At 44.0% G+C, this 14,405-nt stretch overlaps 1 protein-coding gene across 1 annotated transcript; it reads right to left on the bottom strand.

Annotated features, from left to right (window-relative positions):
* Positions 1-1,220: 1,220 nt before the first annotated feature.
* On the bottom strand, positions 1,221-14,405 carry GTF2E2 (general transcription factor IIE, polypeptide 2, beta 34kDa). Its single transcript, XM_010074171.1, has 8 exons — positions 14,311-14,405; positions 12,861-12,925; positions 12,589-12,680; positions 11,951-12,058; positions 11,214-11,396; positions 10,636-10,729; positions 3,054-3,169; positions 1,221-2,069 (listed from the first exon to the last, which is right to left on the bottom strand). Exons 1-8 carry the CDS (start codon positions 14,403-14,405, stop codon positions 1,950-1,952), a joined length of 873 nt encoding a protein of 290 aa, XP_010072473.1. The 3' UTR covers positions 1,221-1,949.

The following is a 14,405-nucleotide window of genomic DNA, read 5'->3' as shown; positions in this document are numbered from 1 at the left end:
AGCACAGGGCTGGTAGTCAAGCTTCTTTTCCTGCTCCCCTGTTTTTTTGACTTAACATATTTTTAATATTTGAAAGTAGCCAGAGGCATTCTCTTTAGCATCCCCCTACTCCTGCCATCACTTCAGCGGAGAAACAAAGCAGAGAGCCTATCTCACACTTCGGTTCACAGAGCAGAAAGGATGATGCCTGAGAAATTGCCCCATTAGGACCCCCAAAGGTACCTAAGGCAACTCAGAGCTCACTAACAGCTCTGCTTCCAATTACCAGTACAAAAAAACCCAAAACAAACCTGCTCAAAAAAGCAGCAGATGGAAGAGAACCTTTTTTTTTTTTTTTTTTGAGTGAAGATGTCAGAAGAGAGGTGAACAGTTCTGCAAGCGTGTCACGGGTGCTTTAAAGCAGAGCTCTAACAGAAAACTAAAACTTGCGCTGACCTGGAAGATATAGTAAAGGAAAATAGTTTTAAAACTAGCTGGAGCAGCATGCTTTTTTATATGTATATAAAAAAAGCATGAGAGAGATAGATATTTAAAAAAAAATAATAGAAGCCTCCTACCGGCATTCAGCAACTCTTTAACTAGGGCTGATATGTGCGATGCTGGAAGTATTGTCTGTTTCTCGAAAGAGCGCTCTCTAAAACCAGGTGTATTACACAGAAGGATAAATGCTACACTTCCAGAAGTGTCCTTCTCCTCCTGTGCTTCCCCACGCAAGACACAAATTGTTCAGTGCTACAGAAACAAACCCTTATTCTTCCTCTGTTCACGTGTCCAGATCTGACAGCCTCTGCTTCAACCCCCTGCGACATCAGGCAAGACAAGAGCTCATGTGCACTGTCGGTGGGATGTCGCCGTCACCTGTTTTATCTCTGATCCGAACCCCAGAAGAGCCGAGAAACAGCTCCTCTCCCGCAGTGCCACGAAAACAGTATCAGCGCTGATTGACTCTGGTTCAGTACATAAAAGTAAGTTACCAAGAGGACATAATCTGGCTACATTCCACTGTAGCAGTACAGAACATCAGGCATCTACAGGAGCTTTCATTTAAGGTGGTTTTCCCCCTCCCCCAAACACGAAGGATAAAAAGATGACTCTGTTAGCCCAGAACAATAAGTAATTGAGAAGATAAAAATATAACAGAGATTCCTTTACCTCCTTGAAAAGGAAAAAGCAACAAGCACAAAAGACTTTGATTCTCTCATTATTTAGGGAAGCAACACTGGAAACCAGCATTTTAAGTTTATTTAAAAAAAAAAAAAGCTTCAGTATTACACTGTCATTTTATTTCCCTCCTGTCCATAGAGCAGAACTGTGCAATACACGTGCATCCACCACAGTGAGGAGACACCGCCGAGGGCCATTTCTGGTTAGCATTATGAAGCTACAGCTGCACTGCCATCCTGCAGCCTGCTGGGAGCTCGGGAGAGGGTGTTTTTCTGAGTCTGAGCCTCAGATATCCCCGCTGCTCAGCAAAGCTCAATCCCATGGCAAGGAAGGAGCAGACAAACCGTGGGTGTATTTGACTGTGAAAGAAATTTGCCTGCAGTGATTTTAGGAAAAGATTTTCCTGAAACAGGTAAAACAAATGCTGTACTCAATTGTGCTAGAAAGCCCCTTGTAAATACCCATTAAGCCATGTAAAAGCAGAGTTAAGCACTGAACAGGAACTGCTGCCATTACATGCTGAGCACCATTTATCACTCTATGCCAAGAGGCGCCTGGTGAGAACCTCTTACTTAAAGACACATTTCCCATTAGCTAATTAAATTAACCTCTAAGTGTAGTAGTTCCTACTTGCTCTTAACCTGACCTGTTTCACCTCGGCAGTTGCTGGGATGGGGGAAACACATCACATTACTATATACAGTCAGTCTTTCCGCAAGCAGGCACTGAGCCCGAGTGGCAAAAAGCCTGTATAAAAATGTACGTTTACTCCAGAATTCAACCGGTCACTGTTTGCCAGGAACAACATCCGAGTAATCTTTTAATACTCCAGCCAAGTGGTCATTGTGAGTCTTGAACCGACGTTTCTTCTGAGAAGCTGGTTTCTTCCTCCTCTGAATCGGAGCCTAGGAGAGGAAATAAACAGTAGTGAAAAGATCTGCCCTCCAGCTGTGATATCTGACCTGATGTGCGAGGCTACGCCAGTCATCCCTGCTGCAGGAAGAGCCCTGCGTGAAGCTGGGGCAGGCAGGCGGGAAGGTGCTTGCTTGTTTTTGCAAGTGACAGCGTTCAGCTCAAATCCAGCTAGGGACTGACCTAGGGGACAGAGCGGGGACAGAGCTGGGGACACAGCTGAGTCTCTGCATCCCACGCATGGTTGTAAACCTGACGTTTGGAAGTGAAGTTTCGAAACACTCCCGTGCAGCTACACAGCCCATAATTCTATCCACACAGACACATTTAGCATTTGAGGAATCCCAGAGCAGTGCCTGCATGATGACAGGTATTAAAATATCTAATGCAGTGACTACCAGAAACCAGGAACGAGTCCTGTGCAGAAGGGCTCTCGTGAAAGGACAGTTTGATGCCAGGTGCAGCAGAGAAAAGCCATGGTATATCACACAGGAATAAATGTAAAACAATTATTTGAAGCCAGGAAGGAAGCACCTTTGGAGAGCTTGCAGCTGTTCTGGCCTCTCAGTAAAACATGAGCATGTTGCACCCAGCTTGGGGAAGAGTGCGGTGGGAGGCAGGTTCCTGCCAGGATTTCAAAGCTATTTAGCAGAAAAGTGGGAAAAAAAAACCAACCCTGAACCCTTCTCCCAAAAAAGTAACAATTCTTCTCCTCCTAATGCATTACTTTGGAGCTCACAGGGATTTCTGGCATTTGCCCTCTTCTTGATGCTGCTTGGATTACGCTGGCTCCAACAAGTTACAGAAACATTGACTGCTGCCTGCAGCATTAGTTTTTGCAGCCTCTTCAAATCCCTCACACTTTCCCAAGCTACACAAAGCAGCTGGGCATAGGCTCACCAACACATCTGGGAATTGACACTGTGGGGTCAGGAAGGGGGAATCTCTTAAAAAGATCTGTAATTTGTGTCTCTTACTATTTTCTTTGGTCCAGCGTCTTGCATGGAAGAAATACCCTGTCGCTTCAGATACTCTTCAATTTTCTCCTCATCCATAGAATCCACGGGAATGCTCCTCCACAGCTTCTGAAACTCTGGAACACCAAAGAAACCCTCGTTTTATATCCCAATGAACAGACCCTGGGCAAAGCCCCCGCACAAAGGGAAATTAAGATCAGATTATTTCAAACAAAACACCCCCAATGCTTAATGGGAAAAGATGAGCTGATTCTCATCTGTGCTAACTGCACCGCAGCATCAGGAGCACCCATGGGCGACCTGTGCTTTTAATTTTAATTCCCTACAGCCTCTCTTTTTGCCTAGCATCTCCCTGGCTGTGCAGACTGTCAGCGTATTTTATAGGCCTCAGTTCAAGAGATCTTGGTGAAGGGTAATAACTAACCACAAATGGCAACTTAATTTACACATCTTCAGCTGCCATTGTCCTGGGAGACTTGTCATCTCATCGTCCAATTTACTCGAGATTCAAGACATTTAGTTCAGCGGGTTTAAGCTCGTTTATCACTGTAATATAATACACACTGCGCTGTACAGATAATAAATCACTAAAATTCCTCTGGTGTTAAAAAGAAGAAAGATACCTTAAAAGCCACAGCAGCAGGAAAAAAAGACAGAGACAGTAAGTCTTAATTAGAGCAGCTGCCATCTGCCTGCACGCTTTCTGCCTCATGCGAAGTTTCGCAGAGCCTCTGGAATGCCTTCTCCAGGCAGCGGCTGGTACGATCCCACCTCCCTTCATTCCCCAGGCAGTAAGTCAGATATATCCTGTCAGCAGGTTTGGCTAACAAACTATAAATAAAACACGAGGCACACATAGCAACGCAAGGCTACATTTTTCCCTTTATTTCCAGATAAATTTAGTATACAGTTGTCAAAACAACCACAGCTTCTGCATGCTTCAGAAGTTGTCCTGTGCAGCAGGCGATGAAACGCTCCAGGGACGGTCTGCCACAGATACACCGGCTCCAGACACGCTGCAACCAAAGGGCACAGTACAACAGGCATAAGGAACAGCCTCGGTTCCTGCGCTTGGACCGATTCCCTTCCCAACACCTCTTGCTTTTCTACGGAAGTACACGCTTCCAGCCTCAGGTCTCTCCCTTCTGCCCATTGCCAACCCTAAGGGGCTGTTCAAGCTTTCCAGGAAACAAAGGAATTTTGCCAGTGCAGAACAACAATGTTCGTTTTTGGTAATGCAGCATTTTTGGAGAGATCTAAATCCTGCCAAAACACCTGTCTCGGTTAGGCGGAGAGCCAGGTAGCCAGCCTCTCACACAGGCTGTACAGCACAGTGGGATCGTGCAGACTGGAGTTTTCAGGGAACTTAATGCAAGGACTGACACTGGAGTCAAGACTCTCTGTCTGCTCATCCATTCTGGGTGCGATTCCTTGCTTTTGGCATAGCTGGCGGCGCCTGCTCTCACAGATCAGCTCTCACCCCATCCTGCTGCAGCAGGTGGAGAAGGTGGTGTTATGATCAAAGTCAAACACGCATGAGAGAGATTTCTCAGCAAGGAGCACTCAGATTAAGCCTTAACAGCAGAAGCCTGGGCGAGGGTCCTTCTGCATCCTCTGGACTGCGCAGAATATGCTCTCTCGAACTATTTCCTTTCTATTCATGTCCCCTCCTTGTCATCGACAGCCGAGCTGGACACCGAGACGCAGCGGTGCTTGGAAAGACGCATCAAGCGATAGGTAAATGCAGAGCTGTACTTTGTGAGGAGCCGTATTTCAAATCAGGCGTTCCTGCAGTTCAGACGTTAAGTGACAAGGCTGCACATAAAAGCGTGACTGCTAAACAGACCCCAGCTGGAGATACGTGGTGGTTGTGTTGCGCTACGCTGCCTTTGGCTCTGCACAGACAACCCCCGGGGGAGCTGAAGAGGTGCAGGTCCGTCCTCCCAGATGCACGACAGGCACGTGTACACTGGGCGATAGCACACGAGAGACTTGGTAACTCTGAACTTTTACATGACAGTGTCCTTGTATTGATGATGTTCTGCTACAAACGATGTGTCTCCTTATTAGAGGTCATGATACATAGACAAATATGCCCCAGTGCAAAAAAAAAAAAGGCTGAGTAGAGGTGCTCAAGGTTAAACTGGTCTGCATTCTTCTAGGGAACAGAAGTGAAAAATTAAACACTAGAAAATAAATGTTCAGCTCTTCAAGGATCAACATGCACGTAAGTGCCGATCGTGGTTAATATCTAACCACAGCATTTTGCATTTCTTGTAATGCAGTGGTTATACCACCATTACAGCTTCACATTCCCCTTTTAAACTTGGCCAAGAAATACGAATGTAGCCATCACCAAAAATGAAAACTGCAAAGCTAAAATGGACTTTACCTACAGAGAATTTAATCCACTAATTGGCCCCACCAGAGCCACTATACAGGATTCTGCAACTCCATCTAAAAATTCCTTCATAAATCAGGCTCTTTCCAGCACTATTGCTTTGATTGTGGTAACTGCAAAAGAACCTTTTTCCCCATGCTGAAGGGAGTTAAAATACCTCAATGCCCAGGAAAGGGGGAAGACACAACAGCACAGTCCCCTGGAAATACTCTGCCACCCTTCAGAGGGCTGTGCACGCTAGCGGTTTGTCTTTAGGGTGCCATCAAAAGGGAAAAGGAGATACATCTATCATCTCATCACAAAACCGATTCAGCCTAACACCCGACACTGAGCTAAACGCAAGAACGGGAAGAAAGAGAGCAGCTGTCTGGCTGGCACTGAACCATCTCCACATTACCTGTCAGACCTATTCCGAAGTCTCCAAGGACTACGCGCCTCCCAGCCACTGAAAGTTTAGACCTTGGGAATACGCTGTCTGAATTATTGCGACATCCTCCCTGCAACGTGAGAAGCGATGGGAAAAGCTGGTGGTGGCTACAGGTCTCAAGAAGCAACCCTCTGTGTTTGTAGCTATGGCATTTCTGCACCTCAAAATTCATACCCTTCACCTAAGAGAAAGAGATTTCTCCAGCTTCTTTGAGGAGAATCTGAAATACTGTCAGCCTGGCCTTTGCTGTGGCTCCAAGCAGCAAAAGGGGTCACCCCTTGTAAAAAGGAGATCATGAGAGGGGCCAGGGAGGAGGAAATGCCATCTGACAATCTGATCGCCGTCCCCCATCGCCTCTGGAGCCATGTCCACGGTTCCGGTTGGCCAGGCAGGAGGATGCAGCAGGCTGGCCTGTCTCCAGGGAGGGGAGAGGACAGAAAGGAAACGGCTGTGATGAGCTGATGTGTCTGAAGAGCAGACAACAGTGACAGCAGGCAGTTCCTAGAGATGGTTTCACTATATCAGATGTCTTTCTCTTCTCTGTGGACAGGGCAGAGAGCATTCAGTGTTGGTGTGGAGAGCGGGAAGGGGATTGTTGGAGTGGAAAGTTCGCCCCATGCTTCAGCCAGGCGTGGAGAAGGGGCTCTTCCTGCAGCGCACGTAACCGTTACAGTTACACAGCACATCCAATCTTCCTCCTCCATGTCCTGTCCACCGCTAGGTAATCCTTACACCATCAGAGCCTGGAGAGGGTGAGAGACTCTTCTATCAGATCCACCAGACTCTTTGGCAGGTCAGTCAGAACAAGCATGTCATAGCTATGGAAGGAAAAAAAAACCACCAACCCGGTCCAGTTGCTGAGGCAGCGAGGCTTCACCCGACTGCAGCAGGCTGCATGCAGAGAAGCTGGCAATTCCTCCTGCTGCTTAGCCCACGGTGACAAGATGGAGCCCAGAAAAAGATGCTTTGGGGGGAAATTTCCAAAGAGTTTCTGGCCAAAGCAAGACAGGTGCTGTGAACCCTCAAGGAGACGTGTGTGTTTTCAGCAGAGAACTTTTCAGTCCTGATGTCAATGCAGATCTTCCCCAGAAAAGGCAGAAAGTTGTGATCCTGGTACCTGAGACAGGTGCTCAGTGTCTTGGCTGGACTATGAACAAATCCTATACGGAAGATCTTGCAACTCGATCGCTAAAATAAACGCTTACATTTGTGGAACAAAGTCACGGGTGAATGGCTGCCCGGCGAGTTCAGCGCAGCTCAGCCCGCACTTCTGACCGCCTCACCTGCTCTTGCAAAGAGGTTGAGATGGCTTCTGGAGATAAACTGCTAAATCATGCTGGTAATAAAATCTGTCTGAGATTAAAAACAGCTTAAAAACCTGCACTGAGATGAGCCAAAAACGGAGCACAGGACAAGAACAGACAATAACAGGGCAGAAGGGAAGCAACAAGGGAGGAGCGGGGAAGATGGAGTCCTGCTTCGTAACAGCCCCAGAGAGCACAGGATGAGATTTACACCAGCAGCAAAAGGCGCTTGATATTAATGCCTCTGCTGCCCCTTGGAATTCAAAGCCAGAGTGGTAAGTCATTACTGATCCCACGCATTTTTTATCCTGTTAAACTGAAGAGGTTTTGGCCATTCTTTACATCTCTTCACAGGTGCTGAGGAAGAATATTAAAAACGTGTATAATTAAGTATCCAAATTTTTAGGCATTAAAATACTTCCTTTATTGCATTCAGACGTGAAAGATAACCATCTCTACCACTTAAGCAATCAGACTGGCCTTTCAGCATTCAGCTGGCACGGGGTGAAAGCTTGGTTCACGTGCAGAGTGCTTAGGCCCAGCACAAAAAGGCAGCTTTGCTTGGCTGGAGCACCTGAAATCTAGCCTGGCTTTTATAAACGCTTTCAGTTACACACTACTGACAGAAGATTAATTAGCCAGGAAGTCAAGAAAGAACACATGCAATCTGAACCTTCCTTGGCTAATCACATAAAAGGAAGAACAAAAGCTGTTCCTTACTGCAAAAACCTTCTCCAATACCCTGGAGATCACAATATACCAGTACTGCACCGCTGCTGCAGTACATGGGGATTTATTTTCAAAAGGGGAGAAAGAAAAGCTTGTTCAGCCACCAAAACAACTGCAGTCAGGGCAGAGATCAGCCGTGCCAGAAAGCAGTTCCTCCCATTACTTGAGACAGCAACCTCCAGATTGCCCCGGCAGCTCCTGTTTCTCTACTGATGGAGCTCAGACAGCAGCAGGAGAGGACACCTTAACTTTTAGAGGATATTCATCCCAGCCAACATATGTTCAAAACGGGAGAGTGTCGTATGGCAGAACCAGGCACTGAGCAGCGCAGAGCCCTTATTCCTAAGGATAAACATTAAACTAGAAACACATTTTGAACTGTCATCAGCCGCTAGATCAAAGAGTCTGATGACACTTCAAGGCTTATTTTGCAGCCTTCTAAAAACTTTGTTTTAACATTGCTGGAGATAATGAGCTGAAATAGCACTGCTAACGCAGAAATGTGTCATAACTCATCCCGTGTGCAGACAATTCTGCCAATGGCTCCCTAAGAGACATGTTCCTGGTGCTCTGGGAGGAATCATAAAGTGCAGCTGCTCAGGAAGGATAGGTTTTCTCCATCATAGGATAACACAGTTGGAAAAGGACCCGTTCCAGCTGCAATAAGTAAGTGAACCCACTCCGGGTTGTTTTAAGAGTTGTGGCATAGGCAGACAGATGAGAAAATTTGCAAAACAGAAAGTATTCTCGTGCCCTCTCAGAACAAAGCACCATCACCAGTGGGAAAACAGAAACCAAAACCAGCAGGAAGAGAACAAAAAAAAAACCCCAACTTTCTGATCAGATGGGAACATGCTGCCACCTGCGGATGGAGGAAAGCAAAGCCACCTTGAACCACAAACACTGCACGTTATGGGTGCCTTCATTACAGACCCTGCAGGCTTAAATCCTTCCTGCATCGGGGAATTGAGCAAAACAGGCTCAAACACTTTGTTTTGAGGGACTCTGAGGTTTTTTGTTTGTTTGTTTGTGGTTTTTTTTTTTTTTAACCTTTTCCCTCCTTTCATAGCTATGGCCTGCATTGCTTGTTCCTAAACACAGAGCAGTGCTGGGTGGGCTAAAATATAAGGTATCGGATATGAACAGCCTGGGATTTATACTGACTATCTCATGAAGAGCTGGCAGCTGTCTTTTGCTATGTCTTAATAAAATGGGCTCTTTCATTAAACTCCAGCTAATCCTGGAGTTACAACAAACTATGAGCAACAGGAACCAGATCTCCCTGGGCTAAGCCATTTATCAGGAAAGAATTGCAGAAGAAGAAATTATCAGCAATTGTTGACTGTAATACAATCAGTAGCTCCTGAAAACTTAAAAACTTTGTCTTAACCATTACTGGAATAGTAAATGTTTTGGCCATTTTACGATCCCTAAAAACTGTGGGCTGATGGACTGGATGAACAGGATGACAGTGTTAATGGCAAACTCACTGGCATTTGGGAGGCTATGAATTCCCCAGCGAATGCAGACTAAAGGCTTATAATTCTGCATTTCACACACAGTTCCCACTGCCACTATCAAGAAGTGACAGAAATTATGGTTTAACAAGAGATTAACTACAATATTTGGAAAGATTTTTTATATTTTTTAAATGCAGTGGGTGTCATATCTACTTAATTATCTTTGTGGAAGAAAGCTATTATTACTGAGAGTTCAAGTGTGGTACAAAACAAATAAGTTAATGATACAGATTTCCAGTTGCTTAATTCTACTGAAAATAAAGAGCCTCTCCGAGACAGTCAAAGAAAAAGAGCTTTATGCTTTGTTCTATGGTCCTGTAAACAGAGCAATAAATAAATAGTTCAAGTTGCTATCAAAACTCTTCCCCTTTTTTACCATAATGTGACATTGTATGATCAGATGGCTTCATGTGGTACGTTACAAGAACAGCATGTTAACAACAGGAAGCGTTCGGTGTTGTTGAGCCATTTAAAATCAGGTCTTTTGACACAGATTGCCTTCTCCTTTCTGTACTTACAGGTATCTGATGCTGGCATAAATGTCACTATTGGAACACACCCCGATTTGTGTAATTTATTTCTGTGCATGAACAGGCAGATTGCAGCAGAGGATTCCACCACTATTTGTTAGGCAGAAAACTGAAATCCCAAACCCACTCCAGCTCTGGGCAGCAGCACTACCCCACATCTGCACTCTCCTCCCAGTTGTAAACTACCTCTTCTCAGGACTTTTGCTCTCATCTCCTCCCTGTTTGCTTCCTCGTTTTGTTCCACTTGTGGCTTCTCGTCGCGTTCACCAATAAAAGGCACATGGTTAATAAACTGGAAAAAAAGCAACAAACTTTCACCCACAAGCCATTCTTTTGGGTTTTTTTGGCTGCCCTTTATACAGCAAAATGTTAGATGCCATTTTAGGTCACAGTCAGGGTGTTTTTAGTCTCTTCTGTACTGCTACACTTGAAGAGAACTTGCTGCCATCTTCCAATGTATGTTCCATAAAAGAGAGGATATTACCCCTGAACCCACTCACTGGTCTTGTCAGCCTTGTGTTAACCATAAACCATTCTCTTAACATCTGGATATACCTCCTATTTCATTACCACCTTAAAAGACTGCTCTACCTGAAGATTGCTTATACATATAGGTGCTTAAGAGGAATTCAAATAAACAATCAGGGAAACCTATGTAAACAAACACCTACCTTCATCCACAGTAAACTGACAGCTCTTGTCATTGTAGAAAAGAATCTTCTTCTTATCAGGGCGATTAACAAAGATGATCTGGTCCCCTAAAGCCTCAAAAACAAATGCAAAAGGACAACTCAAAATCACTTTGTTTACAAGAATAAGGATTCCAACTTGAACAACAGACCTGGATCTTGTGCTTACAAAAAGCACAACAACTAGAGAAGCAGCAAAGTCACTGGCAATGAAAAGCATCCGAAGCAGACACCAATGACAAGCACGCTAATAAATCTAAGATGAGGTATGCAGGACCGAGATCAAGGTGTAAAGGCAGAACGAAATGCCTGCAGCTGGAATGTGGGAGATGAAGAGTCTTCTGTGAGAAAGAGCTTTGACAGCTGTGCTGAGACATCAAGAAAAATCTGAAACTAAAGGATGAAATACAGAAAAAGCTACAATATTAGACCTTCTAAATGGCCTTTCAGTTGTCAAAAGGACAGAAACAACTCATGAGAAAATTCTCTCTTAGCCTCTACCTCCCCTTTGAGAAGCTAACCGGAATGGGTTCGCTGAATCGCAGACACGTGCTACTCACCTTTATGGCTTTCTGTGCGTTGGGTAGCCCCTCCTCAATGTCTTCTAAAAGGATTCCTCCCAACCCTCGCTGGTCATGCTTGTCCAAGAGCCTGAGCAGAGCCTTCTTATCTTTCAAGTTGTACTTGGGTTTGAAAGCGTACTTCCCATCTACAACTTCTATTTTTGGATTGTTGACTAGAGCCTGTAACAGTGACATAAATTTTAAACCTTAAAAAAAGAGCACATTAGTATTTTTTTTCTAGTGTGCTTTTGAGCAGCTAGAGCACATCAGCCACACGTTAAAGCTGTTGGTTTGGACACCTGAGTTTGAAACCCAGCATCCAGGGTGAGCCTAAGTAACACCACGTAACTAAGCCACCAGTAAGTAACAAAGACCTGTAAGCCTATGAATGTTGTGCCAGACTCCTTCCACGTAGTTAATTTAGTTTAACATCCTCAATATTGGAAGAGGTCTCCACCAAGAAAACCAGCTTATTTATATAAAATTAGTAATGAATAAATTCACTTGACATAAAATATACTCTCTGTGTAACAATTCTAATTGGTCTTTAAAGATGTCAGAATAGCTTTCATTTCAGTTACCTCAACAGCAGGAGGTACAAAATAGACAGACGTGAATCAACATAGTCACTTAAAGGGGGGGATTATATATTTGTAATTAAATAAATGTGCACAATTCAGGTTTATCATAAACCTTTGATCTCCAATTAAAATCTAAGCATATGTTTTCTGTACCTCGCTCATTAACCATTGTTTCTGTTTGAGTCCAATATCTAAATGCTGTGTTTCATCCAAAATCTCTTCTAGGGTTAATGGATGTGTATCACCACGCTGGTGCCGTGTCTGGAAAAGTAAACAGGATCTATTAGAGCTCTGTACTTATTTTATTCAGTGACTCAATTATCATAAGGTAACTAAAATTGGTACAATGGGATGACAAAACCGGGACAGACACAATACACATAGCACATGAGTTGCAAGTTGAGGTTTTTGAGAATTTGAGGAAAAAAATTAGTTAGTACCAGCTGAGGTTGATGACAAAGTCATCTGTCAAGCACCAAATTACAAGTTGGTTTGATAAATAGCTCATGAATCCTAAAAGCTGACAACATCTTCCAAATCCTATGTCTGAGGCAAATAAAAACCATTCTCCTAGTTTTAAAGTGACCTGGAATAGGGAGGATTTCAGTGATGGAACAATATGCTTACCATTTTGTTTACCAACAGCACTGAATTTAACAGTTTCTTGCAATTCTCACTCTTACAGTAAAAGAATTTGAGAGTTTGAAATATTTATCATTTTTTAGCTACCACAGGAGACTAAGTAACTAAAGTATTTCAAAACATTGTAATTTTACATCAAAACACTGTACCTTCATATAATTCACGATTTTAGCAAGGACTCCAAACTTGTAGCCAGAGCCTCCTGAAAGGGCTTTCAAGTTAAAGGATCCATTGCTGTGATCTACAAAAGGAGAACACAAACAATTAAACACTGCTTCAACAACACCCTGCTGGCTCTGCGCTCTGTCTCTTTCTCCCTCTGCTTCCACAGGCTTTCAGAACTACAGCTACGGACAGAAATTCGATTCAGACCCACAGAGAGATGAGCAGAAAGTTTCACTTAATCCCAAACGGTATTCACCAGTTCCACTGGCTGTGCTTGGTGTGCTGCGCTTTTTTTTTTTTTTTTTTAAATTTGAAGTAGCTCTTAGTGGAGAATTGATATTCTAAACAATTCAACTCAGTGCATTGCTCCACTGGAACAGCAACTCAGCATCCTCTCTGCTGCCAAGTCTGCTTCTGTCTTAATGTATCATGAGGTTTGCTGCTGCGTAAAGCTTGTTTCAAAAATTCTTGCAAGGTTGTTAATGGCTTTTTATTAATTTTATAGCACAGTGCATTAAGCAGAAATAGCCACAGACCGCTATCAAAAGCCACAGGCCCATTACCAGCAACATGCTGCTCCAACTTAATGGTAACAGCTTTGCAGAATTTCAGCTACTCCAGAAAAACAAAATTCCCCCTTTGCCACTACAGGAATTTTTTAATCCACTGGTGATTCCTAAACAAAGTTGACGGGACAGTAGATATCTCGGAGATACTGAGCTTCTATTATTTCTGTGGAAAAATCAGTTGAGGGAGAACAAGAACAATTAAAGTCAGTGCATGAACTGAGGGACAGGCTGGAGCGGCGCTGAGCAGAGCTGCTGAGCAAAGTCCTTGCTCTGCAGCTGGAGGGTACGAGTGAGAGTGGCGGTGAGGAGGGGTGGAAGAGCACAGGGGTCTGCGGTGGTGAAAGAAGATAACTTGCATCCACTGTGTTTAAATTGAGACGCCTCTGCCCTGTTCTGCACAGGAAACTCCAAAGGAAGGTTCCCAAGTCATGATGCATCAGGTGAATTTTCTTCACATCTGTTCCATTGCATCTCAACCTTCTTTTAAGCTGATCTGTATGTCACTGTAAGAGGCAACTACCAAGTGGGAATTTTGGATGTAGTCAAATTTCAAACAAATCCACATTTGGTAATTTTTGTGAAGGTTTTGTGGAAACCAGTGCTAGTACAGTAAAAAACACAATGGTTAAGGAACAAACATCAAATCTGTAACCTGGTGACTGGTAGAGGTGAAGCTATGATGTGACATCGTACTGGAGGCTTTACGTAGTTCAACAATTCTAGAATTAATGCAGAAGAATCAGTGTAACTCCAGCTATGAAGTGCAATTTATTCTGGTTACTGAATTAAGACAGAAAAAGGAAGGAAAAAAAAAAAAGCCATCTCTCCCTGAAAATACAGCCTGGAGGGGTTTTCCCCTATGAGATCCCCTTTAATCATTAAAAAATAATGTCTATAAAGGACATTTTATAAATGAAAAATCATACGTGTAACAAGAGACCTAAAGTGACTGAAATAAATTCCGAGGCACAACAAATAGTTAAGATGACTTATCATGTATTTGCTCTGTCAATTGAATTGAGAAGATTATCTTGGTTAATCTGCCTGGCTACAGCCTGCTGCAGTTCACGACAAGTCTAACTGGCGCGGCGAGGCTGCAGCCCGCAGATATTAACACTTCAAACATCATGGTTCGACCGGCTGCTCTCCAGCGCACAGCAAAGCGGGGTCACGGCCACCATCACGTCCCAGCGCGCCTCTCTGCTCACAACCTCCTCACGCACAAAGAGCAT

This window comes from Pterocles gutturalis, unplaced genomic scaffold, assembly GCF_000699245.1.
Source record: "Pterocles gutturalis isolate BGI_N339 unplaced genomic scaffold, ASM69924v1 scaffold9217, whole genome shotgun sequence".
Classification (NCBI taxonomy): Eukaryota; Metazoa; Chordata; class Aves; order Pterocliformes; family Pteroclidae; genus Pterocles; species Pterocles gutturalis.
Note: the sequence above shows the minus strand (reverse complement) of the source record. Positions and strands in the feature narration are given on the sequence as shown.